The sequence below is a fragment of the Cuculus canorus genome, chromosome 14, assembly GCF_017976375.1.
Source record: "Cuculus canorus isolate bCucCan1 chromosome 14, bCucCan1.pri, whole genome shotgun sequence".
NCBI lineage: Eukaryota > Metazoa > Chordata > Aves > Cuculiformes > Cuculidae > Cuculus > Cuculus canorus.
Genome location: NC_071414.1, coordinates 16,000,574 through 16,016,974, shown reverse-complemented (window position 1 = coordinate 16,016,974; position 16,401 = coordinate 16,000,574). Strand labels below are relative to the sequence as shown.

At 45.2% G+C, this 16,401-nt stretch overlaps 2 protein-coding genes across 5 annotated transcripts in view; one reads left to right on the top strand and one right to left on the bottom strand.

Annotated features, from left to right (window-relative positions):
• The window catches only part of HNRNPAB (heterogeneous nuclear ribonucleoprotein A/B), a 29,802-nt gene extending 24,218 nt beyond the window's left edge, over positions 1-5,584 (top strand). Inside the window, exon 9 of one of the 4 annotated variants that reach the window (XM_054079883.1) lies at positions 5,324-5,584. The gene's annotated coding sequence lies outside the window, so the exon portion shown is untranslated. Of the gene's footprint in view, positions 1-940; positions 3,528-5,323 lie in introns of those variants that run through there. The other 3 variants (XM_054079885.1, XM_054079881.1, XM_054079884.1) reach the window with 3 other exon arrangements.
• The window catches only part of COL23A1 (collagen type XXIII alpha 1 chain), a 188,927-nt gene continuing 174,244 nt past the window's right edge, over positions 1,719-16,401 (bottom strand). Inside the window, exons 15-27 of the mRNA XM_054079887.1 lie at positions 16,194-16,271; positions 14,340-14,393; positions 13,529-13,573; positions 12,952-13,041; positions 12,514-12,585; positions 11,707-11,748; positions 10,780-10,806; positions 10,268-10,339; positions 10,120-10,173; positions 9,737-9,763; positions 9,197-9,250; positions 8,461-8,547; positions 1,719-7,240 (exon numbers count right to left, since the gene is read on the bottom strand). Coding sequence (XP_053935862.1) covers positions 6,977-7,240; positions 8,461-8,547; positions 9,197-9,250; positions 9,737-9,763; positions 10,120-10,173; positions 10,268-10,339; positions 10,780-10,806; positions 11,707-11,748; positions 12,514-12,585; positions 12,952-13,041; positions 13,529-13,573; positions 14,340-14,393; positions 16,194-16,271 — 966 coding nt within the window. The 3' untranslated portion in view covers positions 1,719-6,976. The remainder of the gene's footprint in view (positions 7,241-8,460; positions 8,548-9,196; positions 9,251-9,736; positions 9,764-10,119; positions 10,174-10,267; positions 10,340-10,779; positions 10,807-11,706; positions 11,749-12,513; positions 12,586-12,951; positions 13,042-13,528; positions 13,574-14,339; positions 14,394-16,193; positions 16,272-16,401) is intronic.

The following is a 16,401-nucleotide window of genomic DNA, read 5'->3' as shown; positions in this document are numbered from 1 at the left end:
AAAGCATATCTTTTTTTTAAACTCTTCCCAAAAGATCATGACTGTTCTGAAACAATTTATCATTGAGCAACCTACTTTTCTAAATACACGTGTGTGGAAAGCACATGGAAATCTGAACAGATTTCCTCTTAGACTGTGTACAAAATCCAGCAGTTCCTCTAACACAGCCTGTGGGTTTACATGGTACTATTGATGAGGAGCAGTGAGTTCAGAATGTAAAGGCCAAATGCACCAATCTCAGCCTTGCCCAGGGATCTGTACCTCATTCTGTTCCCGGGAGCTCTGCTTTCCACAGGCCTCAGTTGCTTTGGCCGTGGGAACGGCTTAGTAGAGTAGATGTACCACCAGCTGATCCTCAGGTATCTACTGGATAGTTCCTATAGCTGAAGTGGCAGTAGGCTCTGTATACAGCAGGATCTGTACCTACCAGCATTCCTGATGGAAATGACAGCAGCAGAAGTGCAGAGACTCTGCTGCACACAAGCTCCAACCTCTCTGTGTGCAGTAAATCAGATGTTCTTAGCATACCTTGCTATAGGTGCGTGGATGGATCTCCTGTGTACGTGCTGGTCTTGCCGTACTTGGGATGCAGAATAAACCAATGCAGAGAGGGGAATTTCCAAAGGTGATCACCAAAAGGTTTGGCAGCTGAGGCAGTAGCGCTGAAGGCTTTGGATACCAGCCAAAGGCCTGTGCTAGAAAGATAATTCTAGCCTTCCTTCTTGACTGGCACAGAAGCGCAGTGAGTTGTCAGACTGTGACAGGGAAGAACAACTGTGGTTAAGAGGTTTATCAAAATGAGCTCTCTTCCTCTGGTCAACAAATGTCTCGGGTTCTGTGGCAGCAGAGGCTCTGTGTTGGGAGGGGGACAGCTGCCGTGCAGAGCAATTAGAGCAATAGGTAAAGCACTATTCTGGTATTCTGTATCAATGTTTTGCAGGCCTGGCAGTGGTCACAGTTGATGCCTACAAGCACTGGATATTCCACAAGTTGAAGACGGAATACTGACTTGTTTACCTGAAGATAATAAGACTTCGGGGTATTTCCTCAGAGAAAATATAAATTTTAATATAATTTCATAAGCTTTGGAGGTTAGCTTGTCTTGTAGCTTCAGTGATATCAAACTTCTTCAAGTAGGAGCTAGATAGAAAGCTGTTTAGTTTTTGCCAGCGTATGTAAAACAAGACTTTTCTATCTGCATTGTAGATTGTTTGTGGACACTTCGAGATTCTTGTGCTTTCTGCAGTCATTCTGGGGACTGAACTCTCATTGATACCGATAGAAGTTCCATGAACAGGACTCGTGCAGGAATTTGAGCGTAGAAGCCCACAGTGTGGTTTGGAGTAGAGAATTGCTTTTAGTTTGGAGATGACTGGGGGAGATGGGAAGAGCAACTGTACATTAAGGGAACAATTACAGATCTTCTTCCCAGTTACATCAATGAGAGATTTGCCTTCAACCTTCCACAGAAGAAGATTTTTAGCTTTAATTTGGGACAGCAGAGGGTTTTTTTCAAAAGCACTAAAAACCAGAGGGAGCTTGTTCAACTGCTCCTTATGCCTTTAAAAAACCCTACACCAAAAGTGATAGCTAACAACCTGAAATGGAAGTAAATAAAATGCATTTTCATTGCTGTTTTGAGTTACATAATTCTTGTTTCTTGATTTGTTAGTTGATCTGAATTTATATGGATTTAATCTGTATGGTGACCAAGAAAATGGTCAGTAACTGGTGAAGATACAAATTATAGCCACAGAGCAAGCAACGTGAAGGTGTAGACCCTAAGCAGCTAACAAAGACAGGTAACAAAAGTTTACTGCCTACAGCCGTAAGTCTTTTGTGTCCACATCTACCAAGCTAGATGGCTATTTCAGCGTTTACCAGCAGTTAACAAATACTCCCAGCTGACAAAAGGATAAGCTCAAGGAAAACTAAGACCCAAGTCACAGAACTCACAGGCATCAATCAAATGTCACTCTACTTGCGTGGAGCACTGAGCATGTTCCTACTGTTCTGCAGAATACTGGAGCAAGATTTACCTTAGCGCTAAGTCAGCTTGTACAGGGCAGTTGGCCCCCTTCAAGTCCTCTCTGGGAGCAGCTGCTGTCAGAAGTGCGGTGGAACAAGGATCTAACAAAGAGTTCAGATCTACTCAATGCACCAAAAATGACTCCTTTCTGTATTCTCTAGGATCAAGGCCACAAGGAGCCCTTATGTCATCCGGTTTGATATCGTGGTCAGGCTCCTAATTTCACCCAAGACTCCTACACAGAGCAACTTGTTATGAGTTAAAATATTTCCTCCAGAAATTATCTGTTAAATCAAAAAGGCATTAAAGTGATGGGGCTTACATCACTGGTCTGGTTAGGATTAACCAGTCTCACAGTTTTAAAATCCATGGTTTACTTTATTTGATTTTGTGTAGTTTCAGTTCCACACATTGGATGGATATTTGTACATCTTTCTCTGTTCAATTTAAAAACTTGTTAATATAAACTTCTCCTCCCTGTAAAGGAATCTGATTGCCTCTTGATTTTCATTGTAAGCTGAACAGACTCATCTGTAAACCATTTTCTTCCTCCCTGAAGTAATTTTTTTATGTCTTTTTACTGCACAATCTCTATTTTTTCAACATCTTTGAAAATATGAACAGTGGAATAGTTAGCAAATTTTTAATTGATCTCTCTTAATGCCATATGCAGATACCAAAATCACAATCCTCCCTTTATTCATTATCCTGCTCTGCATGGGATGTGCCCTAGACAAGAGAATTTAGAGAGAGAATGAAAAAGGGGGAGACAGTGGAGAGGAGTGTGCAGAGTTAGAGTTTACAAATAAAACCACATAAACCAAGAAAAATCAAACACAAGTGAGCCCTACAAACCAAGACAATTAAATACTCCAAACTCCCAAGTTTTGGGAACCCCAACAACAACATTCTTTGCTTAGTTGTTCAAGAAAAGACTTCAGCTGAGCCCTCCCTGTCCTACAGCTCTGCACTCAAAGTGTTACTGGGTTTTGTGTTTTGAAATCTTGCAGTGGAGGTTTGTTGGGGGATTTGGGTTCCACAGTAACAAAACGCACATCTTCAGCCGCAGACGCAGAGGTGCTCCCTCTAGAGAAAAAAAGCTTTTCTTGATAGCAGTGGAACTATCCACAGGTAGCCAAGGTTGTTCTCTTTAGCCAAAAACCTGCCATTTCCATCATATCAACAGCAGGTAGCAGTGGATGGAGCTTGGCTTTGTTTCCTCTGCAAGTTGCAAATCCCCTTGTTTGACCCGATGGTAAAACAGCAGCTTCTTCCATTTCAGGGCTGCATCCTTTTTTTATTCTTTGTTTTCAGCCAGTTTTTTTCACCCTTTTAACGTGTATGTGCAATGCAAACACAGAGTTGAGAGCCAAATTAGGATAGGGATTTCTCCCTCCTTCATGCGATAAGGCACACAGGCAACACGCTGTCTCAGTACCATTAGTTCACACAGCAACATTAGCAGTGAATACTGTTCATTCCCAGCCTCGGTCTTTGATACCTTTATCAAATCCTGGTGTTATCATGCGTATTGTATGGGTTTGGGAACTTTACAATATTTTCAAAGTCCATAAATGACAGAATCCAGTATAAAAAAAGGTCAATATATTACTGTTGGAAGTTTTTTTTCCTTTTTTTATACAAAAATTAAAAAGATCAAAATATATCACAGTATTTACATATTGTGCTTCATGCTTAGAGATCACTGAAAAAGAACACACAGACAAACATCTTAATCAAAGAGAAACATTCCATTCATTACACTTACTAATCATCATGTTAATATTCTAAGGACTGGCATTCAGATTTCTTTTAATATTAAGAGTGCATCCAAAAGACTCACCACAGAATTAAACACTTCTAGATGCTAAGGGCGTGCTCACATTCTAAGAAGGGATTTGCAGCCAGTTAGTAACATGCTTGCCATTAACTCCAACTGTATCCATATAACCACATGGTCTAAACTGGGTTAGCAATTCCACTCAGCTTCAGTGTCACACCTTTGTTGGAGAACGAGGTTAAGCACCCTCCTACAAGTCTCGATGAGATGCTCAGCTTACGGAGGGATGCATCACTGCTCGTTCTCCTGGGCTGCCTATAGCATTTAAAACTACTGGCTGTTCTGGGTACGTGAGACCCTACGAATTAACCTGGCCGTATGCAACCTGATTCCAGCACTGAAGAAGTGCCATGGCTTTGGATTTTAAATACAATAACAGAAAAATCTTTGTTCGGAAATAAACATTTTGTAACTCCGTGACAAAGAGGTAACCCTCTGTAAAAGTCTCCATTAGAGGGTATGGTCTAAGTCACCAAAGCACATTTTGCAGTGGTGCAGTCAGTACATGAGTGGTTCCTAAACCAGCTGGACTAGGATGGAAGCCTGGTCAGAGTGAGCCTGAAAAAAGGTGTTGCTACTGGCAATATTAATAAGCATGATTTTTCACATGCAGCAAGATTTTGGAGCGGTGTCCCTAGCACCAGTCTACAGCTGTGGGGAACAAGACCTGAAGCTAGATGGAATCCTGCTCTTCCAAGCCATGGTGGTATGTCCACCAGGCGTGTAACCTATTACTTAAAGGAAGTGCACTACAAAATATCACCGTGCAGCACACAAAATTACTCAGGACCTGCTCAAGGATATGCAATTATTATTATTACTGTACCTTATGCCAACATCCTGCTACTGGCAGTCCATCCGGTCCCTGCAAAATTGAATTCACAGATGTAATTTCTGTTAACAGTGACTTGTCAGACCCCAAAACCTGGCATTCAGTCCTCACAACAACGACAGGTTTAGCAACACCATTAATTACCATGCAAAGCCCATTTACTGTATATGCACAAAAATGTATGTGCAATGTAATCCATGTGTCACGCACAACACAAAACTAAATGCACACAACACAAGATTCAAGGCACCCTAGGTAAAAAATAAAATAAGATCTACACTTTTGTTTTCCTTTAAACAAAAAAGAAAATGTAAATGAACATAAAAATTTGGAATTATAGTTAATTAACTTTAGAATCTGCTTTATAAGGTAGTGGTTTTTGCAATCAGACATATATATGGAAAGCGTGATGTGGAAACGTATTTTTTGTTAATATGTGCTTTTCAGTTTGGGGGTGGTGATGTATTTTTTTTTCCCCCCGGATGATACCCTAATTGTGTTAAATTCAATCCTGCAGTACTTAGTTTCATTTAAGAAATCTTGATTTGCTGAACTGATTGAAATTGGATGAGTTTTGGACTGTGTAAAGGGAGTGAAAACATTTGTCTTTTTTTTGATGGAGATTCAAGAAACGTACAGAAGTCAGAAAGCCAGAAGAGCTTACTTACCAGGAGGGAAACTCTGAAAAGGAAGGAGCCCCTTAGAAGAGGAACGGACTATGTAAGACCAACTCTTTCAAGATACATTAGAAGAAATAGCCGACTTCAGCTGCCTTTTCTGATGCTGGATTTTTTTTTAAGGCTCTTGGATCTCTTTTAACTGTATAAATTTCTGCATGTAGAGCTACAGAGAGCACACGTGCACTGACCCTTCCCTCAGCCACCTCCAAATTCACTAGGGGTGGGAAGCCACGAGGATGCGTACGCAGTGGAGAGAACTGCTAGTGCAAATATAGGTCAAAATGCATTTTTACATTTTTTTACTGTAAATGTCAGTCATCACATTTTTTGTATTCTGTATTGATTTTATATGTAAAATAGCCTATGTCCAATAAAACAGATGCAGTGAAGGTTACCCTCTCCAGCTACTCGTAGTGAACAGGTCAAGTTATTTTCACATGCTTTCCTGTAACATTAGTTAGAAATCTTACACAGTTTCTGCTGACACCAGTATTTTGGTCCATAACTACTCATTAAAGAAAGAAAAATACAACTTGTACATTTTCCAGAGTTGTCTGGCAGTGAAGGGTAAGGGGGACAAAGCACAGAGCAGTTCTTAGACTACAAAGACCGTGACCTACTGTTAAAAGCACATCCTAACACCGACAGTGACGGGGCTGATTCCTGCCCTGAGCTTTTTCTTCCCATGCACTCAAAATTTGGCCGTCATAATTCCATGCCTTTCTACCATATTTCACTTGAGTGATTCCAAAATGACTGGTCAACTTAAAAAGAGCTTTGCAACGTGCATGTAAGCTCATGCTCTTGGCCTGAAACCATAGCTGAGAACCCAGCAAGCCTCTACCGCACGGTGGGGTGGAGAGAAGACAACATTCTCAGTCAGCTTGCAATGAACCCTTCACATACATCAGTGGGAAGATGTGCAAATGCTTTACTAACTAGTCGTGTAGTAGTTAGTACTGGAGAAATCACCTATTGCAGTTACAATGCCTTCAATACACACAGATCTTGTGTTTTCTGCATAGTTAAGACGGGAAATAGGTGGCAAATACAACCTCCTGAGGGAGGGAATACGAAGGGTTGAAGTGGGTCTGCTGGTAGTAATTGGTTTCTTTGACACATATGAAAGTAGTTTAACTTTTTGAAAGAGAGACAGTTTGCTGCCCTTTTGTTTCTCTGGAAACAACTGCAAATCATCTAGCATGCAGCATTTTCTATGGTTAAAAAAATGAAAATAAAGCAATGCCCTTTTTTAGCTAGTCATGCAGTGCCTTGTTGGGGAGCAGAGCACGGACCTTCCTGGATAGGCGATGGACTTTAACCTGAGCTCTGCGCGGCAGAGCTGACACAGCAAATGCCCTTCCAACACCCAGAGAGCCGGTGACCTCCAGCCACCACTGGCTGTTCATCTGGGGAAAACTGTTCAAAACCCATTTGGGAATGGGACTCGCAGGGCTGCAGAGCACAGGCACGGAGGGAACCAAACTGGGCCATAGGTGCTGAGAGAAACCAGCTGATTTTTAGCCTCTGGAACCATAAAGGGGCAAGCATCTTGTGTGTGATCCCTCATTGCTTACACACCTTATCTAAAGTAATTAACTGGGAGGCACAAGGCACAACACACTGGCATCCGTCTGCCAAAACCAAAGCAAAATGTGTTCCAGCTCTGCTGCCTTGTGTCCTTCCTCTTCCAGGAGGGATTTGCTCCTTGGGACAGGACTTGGCCACAGCAGAAACACACACACAAGCCATGCAAGAAAGGAAGAGAGCAGATACTGTACCAAAGGGCAGGGCATGCTCACCCCCTCCAGGCCTGGTAAACCCGAGTCCCCTTTGATGCCTGCAATGCTATGATCTCTCTGTTTAAAAAAATAACTGCTTGTTGAGAATGATGAAGGGCATGGGAGTTAAGCAGACACCCGTGTTTCAGCAGAGGAGGACGGGTACAGAACTTTACATCTCCATTTCTGATGACACAGTGAGTCAGCAGAGCTGTTTTATGGATTCGCAGACACATAGAGTCTGTCATCTGGGAAGGATCTATACAAAACCCAGATATTCATGTTTGTAACAGCGTAGTGAAAAAGATGAGGGTTAAACCATCCAGCACATTGAGGGAGGAAAGGTGATCCATCAGAAACAAAAAATTAATTGTAGTTCATATTCAAACTCTAAGCAAAAGAAAGTACATTGACAGAGGGAGCTTTTTGCTGGTGTAGCGGAGATATAGGGCAGCAAGTCACATTTAGAGAAGAAATGAGTTTTTTTGGAGCATGTTGGAGCTACCTGGCACTATTAGTTTAGTGCGACTGAACTGGGAGCTAACGGCTACATTTAAGTAGTTTTAGTTCCATAGTTGATAGGAATCCTCACACCCAAACAAGCAGGAGGGGTCCTGGACAGACTTTGTGCACACACTGCATGGCAGTGGCCCAGGACACATCTGAAAAGTGACAGATGTGAGCCGCTGTCTCAGGTGGAGAAACACAGGGAGGTCTCTTCTCCCGGAGGCACTTCTTGGCAGCCTGGGAAGCTTTAGCTCATACATCACCTTTCTTTGGGAGTACTAAGATGCTATCAACTCCAGTCCACTTCCCCACGCAGGAGAGCTAGAGCCGGGCTCATCCCTCACTCAGTTTGGGGAGTGGGGAGCTGAAGGGCTGGAGCTGACCTTGTTTTCAAGTCTCCTCCCATCTACAGCATTGAGTTACTCCCTGATTTCAAACACACTCAAAAGCCAGGCTGACAGCTTCACCCGGCCGTGCTATCTCCTGAGGTGCATTACTGAAGCCCATTTTTCCTGACTACAATAAGAAGGTCTTTACACAAAGATTCTTTATTTTTACTGCTATAGCTTACTCTCATCTGGCCAGAGAGGAGCCTTTACAGCGAGCAGTGAACTTCCAGCAGTGCAGATAAAACAAACCGTTAAGAAAAGTGAGAAAACAATAACCATCTGCTCTGATTTACTGCAAAATAAAGAACTACCAAGTCCTCCCTCCCTTTCCCTGGCTGCAAAGCTGCGTCCCCTCTCAGTCCTGGCAACGCATGCTTAGGATGAGTGAAATGAAAGACATACCACGGGACAAGGCTGATCCAGTCCGGGAGGGCCTGGTTCCCCCTTCAGCCCTTTGGCTCCTTTTCTCCCCGGTATTCCTCGCTCGCCCTGTTGGTGCAACAGGAAAAATATCAGGAACAGAAGGGGAACCACCTTGGCTTTAACTTGCACAGCACTTGCAGAGTCCCATAACCCCCAGAGCGGGGACATCTGCATTGGTGTAACCTCAACTGAGTAATTAAATCACTGTGAAAATCTTCAATTAAAGCTAGGTGGAGATATTTTAATAGATAAGTGTATAACAGAATAACTAAATGACCAGTTTCTGCCAGAAACCAGGCTGGTAACAGTGGGAACATTAGCTTGCAGTCACTGCCTTGCGCTCAGCTGGGCTCCTGCTTCCAACTGGGCACCGTTTTATTTAAGGATCCATGTTAACAAAACCTTTGACTCGTATCCATTTTCGAGGTCTATAAACCAAAACTAGCAATTCCTTGCAACCCGGAGCTGCCAGGCTGCTCCAGGTCCCTACAATGGTCTTGCTCGGCAGAGGACGGGCTTGCAAGGGTAGGAATTAACTCCATACCTGCCCTACACAGAAGCCATGCAAATACCTGTGCTGCAGAAAAGGCCTTGTAGCAATGACCTGAGAAACAGTGCCGGGCTGGAGAGGGAACCAGTGCGCAGGCAAGCAGTGGTGCCTGCAGGAGTGCCCAGTCCGGCCCCACGAGGACCTCAACAGCTATAACCCACTCACCTTCTCTCCTCTTTCTCCTCTTTCTCCCTTCTCTCCTCTGAGACCTGGGAAACCCTATCACAACAATTTTTGGGTAAGGGAAAAAAAGAGAAGTCTGTAAGTTTAGTGTAACTTCTTGGTACCTCAGTTCAACGTAAGCAACCTCCAGCGATCGACCTGTCCTCCCACAGGATGACATTTTCTTCCCGTTGACTCGGTATCTCAGCAGTTTCTTGGGAAAGCTAGTGCTTTACCTATCCCAGGAACATTACATCTACTGGAGATTTTTGTTCCACTGAATCCAATGCAAATATTCTCAATTAGAAAGGTAACCCTGTAGCATCTTTAGCTGAGCAGTTACTGCTGTGCAGTAGAAGTAGTCTGGCAACTGGCCTGAATTAAGTCCTTTCTTACAGACATTGTTCTGCAGGCACTGTCTTTAAGGGACAGGAGTTTATAACAATTACCTACATATTTTTCTAATGATCTCAAGCAATTTGATGGCCTTTACATGCATGTTGTTCACACTTCACTGTATCAATTGATGTTTTCCATACTCACATCCAATCCTGGCTCTCCCGGCTTTCCCTGCAGTTGTAAAAATAAAAAGACATGCCAATATTGAGTTTGTGTGGCAGGTACATTTATATCCCCCTGGTGAAATGCTCTGATAGAGAGAGCTCTGGCTGACCCAGCAGTCCCAGAGGTCGGAGGGGAGCTCCTCACCATGCATTTGGATAGCGCCCAGCTTTGCAGTTCTGGCTGGACCCACCACGGCAGGATTTTACAGCCCCTCTTTTAGGATTACACCATAGAATAGTTTGGGTTGGAAGGGACCTTAAAGATCATCCAGTTCCAACCCCCCTGCCATGGGCAGGGACATTCCACTGGCTCAGGCTGCCCAAGGCCCCATCCAACCACTCCTTTTGCAGCCTGGTGATTACCTTCTCTCCTTTGGTACCGGGTAAACCGATGAGTCCTGGAGGACCCGGGAGCCCCTTAAAGAAAGAAAAAGAAACAAGACATTGGGAGAGGTGCTGTAAGGCAGGTTTCTGTTGATGGCCAGAAATGAGATATGGGAAAATAACTCACAGCAGGTCCAGTGTCGCCCTGGTCCCCCTTCTCACCGCTGTCACCTTTTTCTCCCTTTGCACCATCCAAGCCCTGCATAAATGGAACGGCATCAACCGAGAAGACCTGGCAGCCTCGCCCAGAACAGCCACCCCGCACATCCAGCGCTGCATCCTACCACATCTCTGGGATGCTTATGCCCATGCTCCCGTTAACATTTTCCTCTTGACTGGGCCACATAAGAAAGTAGTTTAAAATACAGGTTTAAGCCTGTTGGTTTGGAAGCCCTGACTCTCACGTGCCACGAGCCCTCAGGACTCTCTGCTGGAGGAGGGTTTAAGGTTGTAAATGTGCTTGGAAGGAAAACTGGCTTGTTTTCTGAAACGCCAGCTGCTGAACAGCATAACCAAGGGATGTGTTGTCGCAAACAGTGACAAAAAAATCAGTCCCCAGATCTGACAGGGCTTTGTGAGCCTGTAAATAATGCACTGGTGGCCTGGAGACAGTGGGTGACATTTGATTTACTGACTTACTTTAGGCCCTTGGATTCCTGGAGGACCCTGTGGGAAAGACAATGGTGTATTTGAAAACCAGAATTTAAAACCAAACTCTGAAGTTTGCTTCCCAAACCATTTCTTGCTTTAATTATGGGCTGACAATGGTCAAATATTTCTTTTCAAGACAGGTGGCAGCTTATGTGGTTCTCCAATGTCAAATCAGGGGGAAGAGGAATTGGAAATTGGGGAAAAGGACTGTTTTGTGTAACATGCAACAATAAAGCTCTGCAACATGAGGTTTGGGGAGTGAGAGCTGCAAGAGCTTTGCTGAAGCAAGTGACAGCAAGCTCCGGAGGGCAGCACCCTGCCACTATGGCCCTCCGAGCCCCCGCAGTGCTATGAACGCTTCCCGGGTTATAAACGCTGCCTGGAAAGCCACCTGCTCTATAGAGTGGTCTCTCGAGGTACATCTTGGACACGCCAGAGGCATCCTGACCTTCCTGATGCCCTCAACTCCTCAGCCTTTTAGAGCAACGTAGGTACCAAACACCTTAGACAACTGCATCAAAAATTCTCTGCCTGTTCATCATCACCCACATCCTTTCCCACTGCAGTTGATGGTAAAAAAAATTACTGACTTGGGGAAATATCTGGGAATACAGACACCATCAGGGTGGGGAATAGGTTTTCCCATCCCACAAGGTTTAATCTGTTCCCCATCTCAAGGAACGACTTGGTTATTTGCAGTTTGTGCCACAAATGCTGATGCACTTGCCTAAATCAGGTGCTTCCACCTCTCCAAACAAAGCACACAAGGCTGTAGCTCTTCCCTGATGGTATTCCCAGACTCGCAGCAGCCCACAACGATTACATAGAGCAAACCACCCTCGTCCTTAACTAATCACATGAGATAACCAGTCTGGAGCCATGCTCAACCGTATGAGATGCTTTCCAGAGTCCTACCATAGGGCCGGGTAATCCGGGGGGTCCAGGCTCAGGTATGATCTGTAAAGGGAATCAAACGGCGCGTTAACGGGGCTGGGCACAGCGTCAGCACAGGGAGGAGAGAATTGGATACCTCACACAGCCCAGAATCATGATTAAATGCCCTCTGATTTAATGGCTTGAGTCAAAATATCTGCTAATCAGAGTTACTCATAGGATTTATTAATAAACGAATCTTAATAAGCACATGAATCAAGCTGGCCTCCAAAATGAGAGGCATGACCCATGCTACTCAGTATATTTGCCAGCTGCAAACTGGATAGAATGGAAAATGATGCAATTTTCTGCACAGATCAGAGGAAACCAGCCTTTTTGATTGAAAAAAAAGAAAAAAAAACCCCAAACTAGGACAAAATTAGAGCTCTCACATCACTAGTAAAAAAAAAAAAAACCCAACAATTAAAACCCATGATATTTTTTTAAGCAAAAGGCACGAATAAATAAAAAAGGACACAGAAATCCTATAAAACTGCAAGTTGCCTAATATGTTTAGAACAAAATGTAATTACAAGAGCAGCATCCAGTACCTCACCCTCGTACAAAATCTAAAGTGTGATGCAAATGATGCAAAATCTAAAGTAATTTTGTAGTGCTGAGCATGCAGCGTTCTTCCCTAATGCATAAATCCCCCATTTAGACACATCTGAAAGTTCCTGTTGAGTTTTGCTCCCCTCCACTATGCTGATGGGTGCGGAAACGGGAGCTCCACCTGTACACCCCAATTTCACCTGACTCCGAGTTGTGGAAGAGTTGCCGGGATCTTACATGATTATTCTGCAAACATGGTGACCCAGTGTCTCCTTTTTCTCCTTTGTCTCCTTTTGGCCCTTCTGCTCCCTAAAAACACAAAAATGTAATGCTGATGTGGAACATCTTCCAGAAAGGCAAAAATAAGAGAGAAAAATACGTTTGTCTTCCCCTGAACTCCAGCCTTGGCTCAAGCAAAGCTCATGTTCATCCCCAGGGGGCTCAGAATCGATTTTCTCCTCCTTGCTACCAGCTTAGATCACCTTCTGAATAAGCCGTTATCATCATCATTAGCAAAGAAAATGCCACGTTCCTGCATCCTCCAGCTCTGCAGTAACGCGGTGTGGAAAGGCCATTGCTTAGATCAGCAAATCCAGCCTCATTCCAAGCATTTGCATAAATTGATGCATTAAAGAACCGAGCAGCAGATGTGCAGGGAGAGAAAGAGGGACATACCGGTGGACCTGATAAACCCATTTCTCCTGTCTCTCCTTTCTGTCCTGTGATCCCCGTGCTGCCCTGGTCACCCTTCGCTCCTTTGGGACCCTGGAAGTTTACAGAAAAACAACTTGCTTAGGAAAAATCTGTTAAAAACCAGCCATTTCTGCCTTTCCACTGTTTCTCTCCATATCACAGCACGAGCTCACAAAGACATGACAATGTTCAAACTTACATACGCAAATTTGGAAGGCACAGCAGAATTTGGCTGGACCGTAGCAGAGATCACTGCTGTTTAGGGCTAGGAGGGTTTACGATAAAATTTTAGACAATATCTGATGAAACACTCATAAATGGAGCCCCTTTAACTCAGCAGACATGGTCAAGAGCAGCACCTGCACAGTCACTGAGCGCAGGGCCATAGGCAAAGGGTGATTAATTCAAGGAGATGCAGCTGAACATTATGGGGCAGAGCTTGCTCCTGGCAGGCTGAGATGTGTTTTTCGCAGCAGCAGCAGCTCTCACAGACACACAGTAAACTCCTTTTTAACTTGGCTTCTGCAAGGTCTCGCTTGATCCAGCCGTGCCCACTCACCTTTTCACCATCCAGTCCAGGTGGACCCGGCAAGCCCAGCTCTCCCTGAAGCGACACAAAAAAAAGGGGAGCACATGGTGAATTCAGTCAGGGAATCACCTTGGGAAAACATTTTGCAATGAAATGAGTTATTCATGTCTACCAAACGTTGTAGTTTTGGCATTGCCGGGCTGAGGAGCAGCAGTGAGAAGGTTTCAGTGATGTGCCAGCGTTACCTGCGCGTCTGAATTTGGGCAACACTGAGACCATGAGAGGCACCAAAGTCCCATCCCACACTTTCCTGCAAGTTGAATTCTTCTTTTAAAGAAACTACATCTGACTGTAGGTCACTGCTTGTGAAGCAGGAAGACAGTGTGGTCGTGCTTGGACGAGGTACTGGGGCGGCAAGAAGCTTACGGGGATGGTGGCATGGAGGGCAGCTTGGCACAGCCTTTGGGACCACCAGCTGCTCCTCACAACTGCTTCTCCCATTTACTTCTGCCTCCCACTGTGTGCAGTGAGGAAATCTTGGAGGGGCCAGGATTTCACCTGTGAGGTGTAAGATTGGAAGTGGATTTGTTTCTGGGAGAGCGTTCTCTGGAGAAGGCTGGAAAGCAGAGATAGGTCAACAAAGCTTTGGCTTTTTTTTTTGTAAGCCTCCTTTTTCAGCCTACAGAAGCACTGAATAGCATTGCCTTCACCATGCAGAGCCTTAAGCCCCACAGGCATTATCGCCTGCCATGTGTTATCTTGGGAGACACTGCGTGGAGATCTACCAAGAACCACATCACTCTTTAGGAGATGCCATCTGCATGGCAGAGGTTGGGCTTACCTTGGGACCTGGAGCGCCTTGGGGGCCTGGTGGCCCTGGGGGACCCGGTGAACCCTGAAACACAGCAAACAAACCAGGCACAAGCATAACTAATATGAATGTGGCACACTGTCCTCGTGCTGCTGGGGATGAGCTGGGAGCAGCTTCTGACTGTCATCTACCACAGACACTCGTGTGACCCACAGGTGCCCAAACGCCGTGATGAGCTACATGCAGTGACCCAAGGGCCCCTCTGGCACAGGGGGTATTCATGCAAAAGCAAACACAACCAGCACTAGCCGGGGGTACGTGTGCAGCAGAAAATGCCTTAAGCCAGAGGTGTGGCCCCGAGCCTGGTCTCCTCTTTTTGCACTCTCCTTTTTTTGCACTTCTCCAGCCAGCTGTGCGGGGGAGAATTGTCCTCCTGAAACCAGCCAGGGAAGTGCAATTTAAAGAGGGGAGGTGAAGGCGTTTGTGTGGGCACTAACAGCAGGAAAACCTTGCACACTCCAATAAGCTGTTTTTCGTGGGCATTGCTGGTGCAGACACCACAAATTACCTTGAGATGAACATATATTTTGTGACTTGCAAATTATCTCAAACAATAAAACTCACGGTTTTGCTCGGCTGAAAACTAAAACCGTATCACATTCCCAAGCACCTTTTTCCATAACTGCATGTTCAAATACTGTTCCGTTTAATCACACTCGAAGCCGTGTCAAGCCACCCCTTTCCAAAGCCCTGCCCGTGAGACAGGTCAGTGAGCAAACACTGGAAACAGCTGATAAGCAGGAAAATGGCAACGTTAGCGAGGTTCAGTGACGTGCCCCTTGGCAATCTCCACATGCAGCACACGGGAGAGGGGCTGGGCCCAACAGATGAGGTCTCCAGACATTTGATGGAACCTCTCCAACCACGGCACTCCACAAACTCCACTCACAACGTCGCATGCCGCACAGACATCTGGCAAACGGTAATTACCATCACTTTGTGTATCCCTGCAGCCTGTTATAAAACAATTAGGATGGTTCTCAAATATGTTGGTAATTAAGTATTTATTCTACTTGGCTTCTTTCATCGTAACGAAAAGGGCAGGGTGCTGCTCGGTCAGGGAGGTTAGGACTCAGGCACTGTTTCCCTTTCTTCTGCATCCCAACTGCTTCTCACAGAGAAAAATGCTCCAGAGGATGCTCAGTGAAAACTGTGGCTCCACACCGTGCTGTGGGAATAGCACCCCACACCCAGCAGCAATGAAGCCACAATTGGGCTGATCGCAACCATTGCATCAACTGTTGTCATGTCATGGGCTGCATCGGGTTGCCTTTACCTGCGGAATATTAACTCACATCCCATAGCTGGATCCCATGAGCCTGGTACCCAGCCTGAGCGCGCAGCCTCGAGTTTTGCCACCATTTTTGCTGGTATATCATACAATCATAGAATAATTTGGGTTGGAAGAGACTTTCAAGATCATCCAGTTCCAACCCTCTTGCATTGCAGGGATATCTCCCGCTGGATCAGGCTGCCCAAGCCCCATCCATCCTGGCACCTCCAGGGATGGGGCAGCCACACCTTCCCTGGGCAACCTGGGCCAGGACCTCACCACTCTCATAGTGAAGAAATTCCTCTTTTCGTCTACTCTAAATCTGCCGCTCTCCAGTTTATAGCCATTATATCCTAAATACCCTGAGCTCCCGGATGCAATAAGCTCTTCCCTCCCAGCCTGCTCTGTGTTAAAACCGAGATCTCGGAAAGGAGGAGTGGAATAGACACAAACACAGTGCCACAACGTCCCTGTGCCAGAGCTCAGCAGTTTTTCAGCCCCTTTAATCTATTAACCCCCAGGAATCGACGTGGCCTTGGTGCGGGGCTTACCTTGAGTGCATCCAGGATTCGGCCATCGTAGTCAATCACCACAGTGTCACCCTGTTCCCCTTTCAGGCCGGGGGGACCCTGTAATCAGGGACAAATCCTGTTGAGTTTTTGCAGCATCTGAGAAGCAGATGGTATGAAAGCAAAGACCTGATACCCAGGTGTCTGGGGGACTATCACCTTACCAACACCATCAGTTAAATCAGTTCCT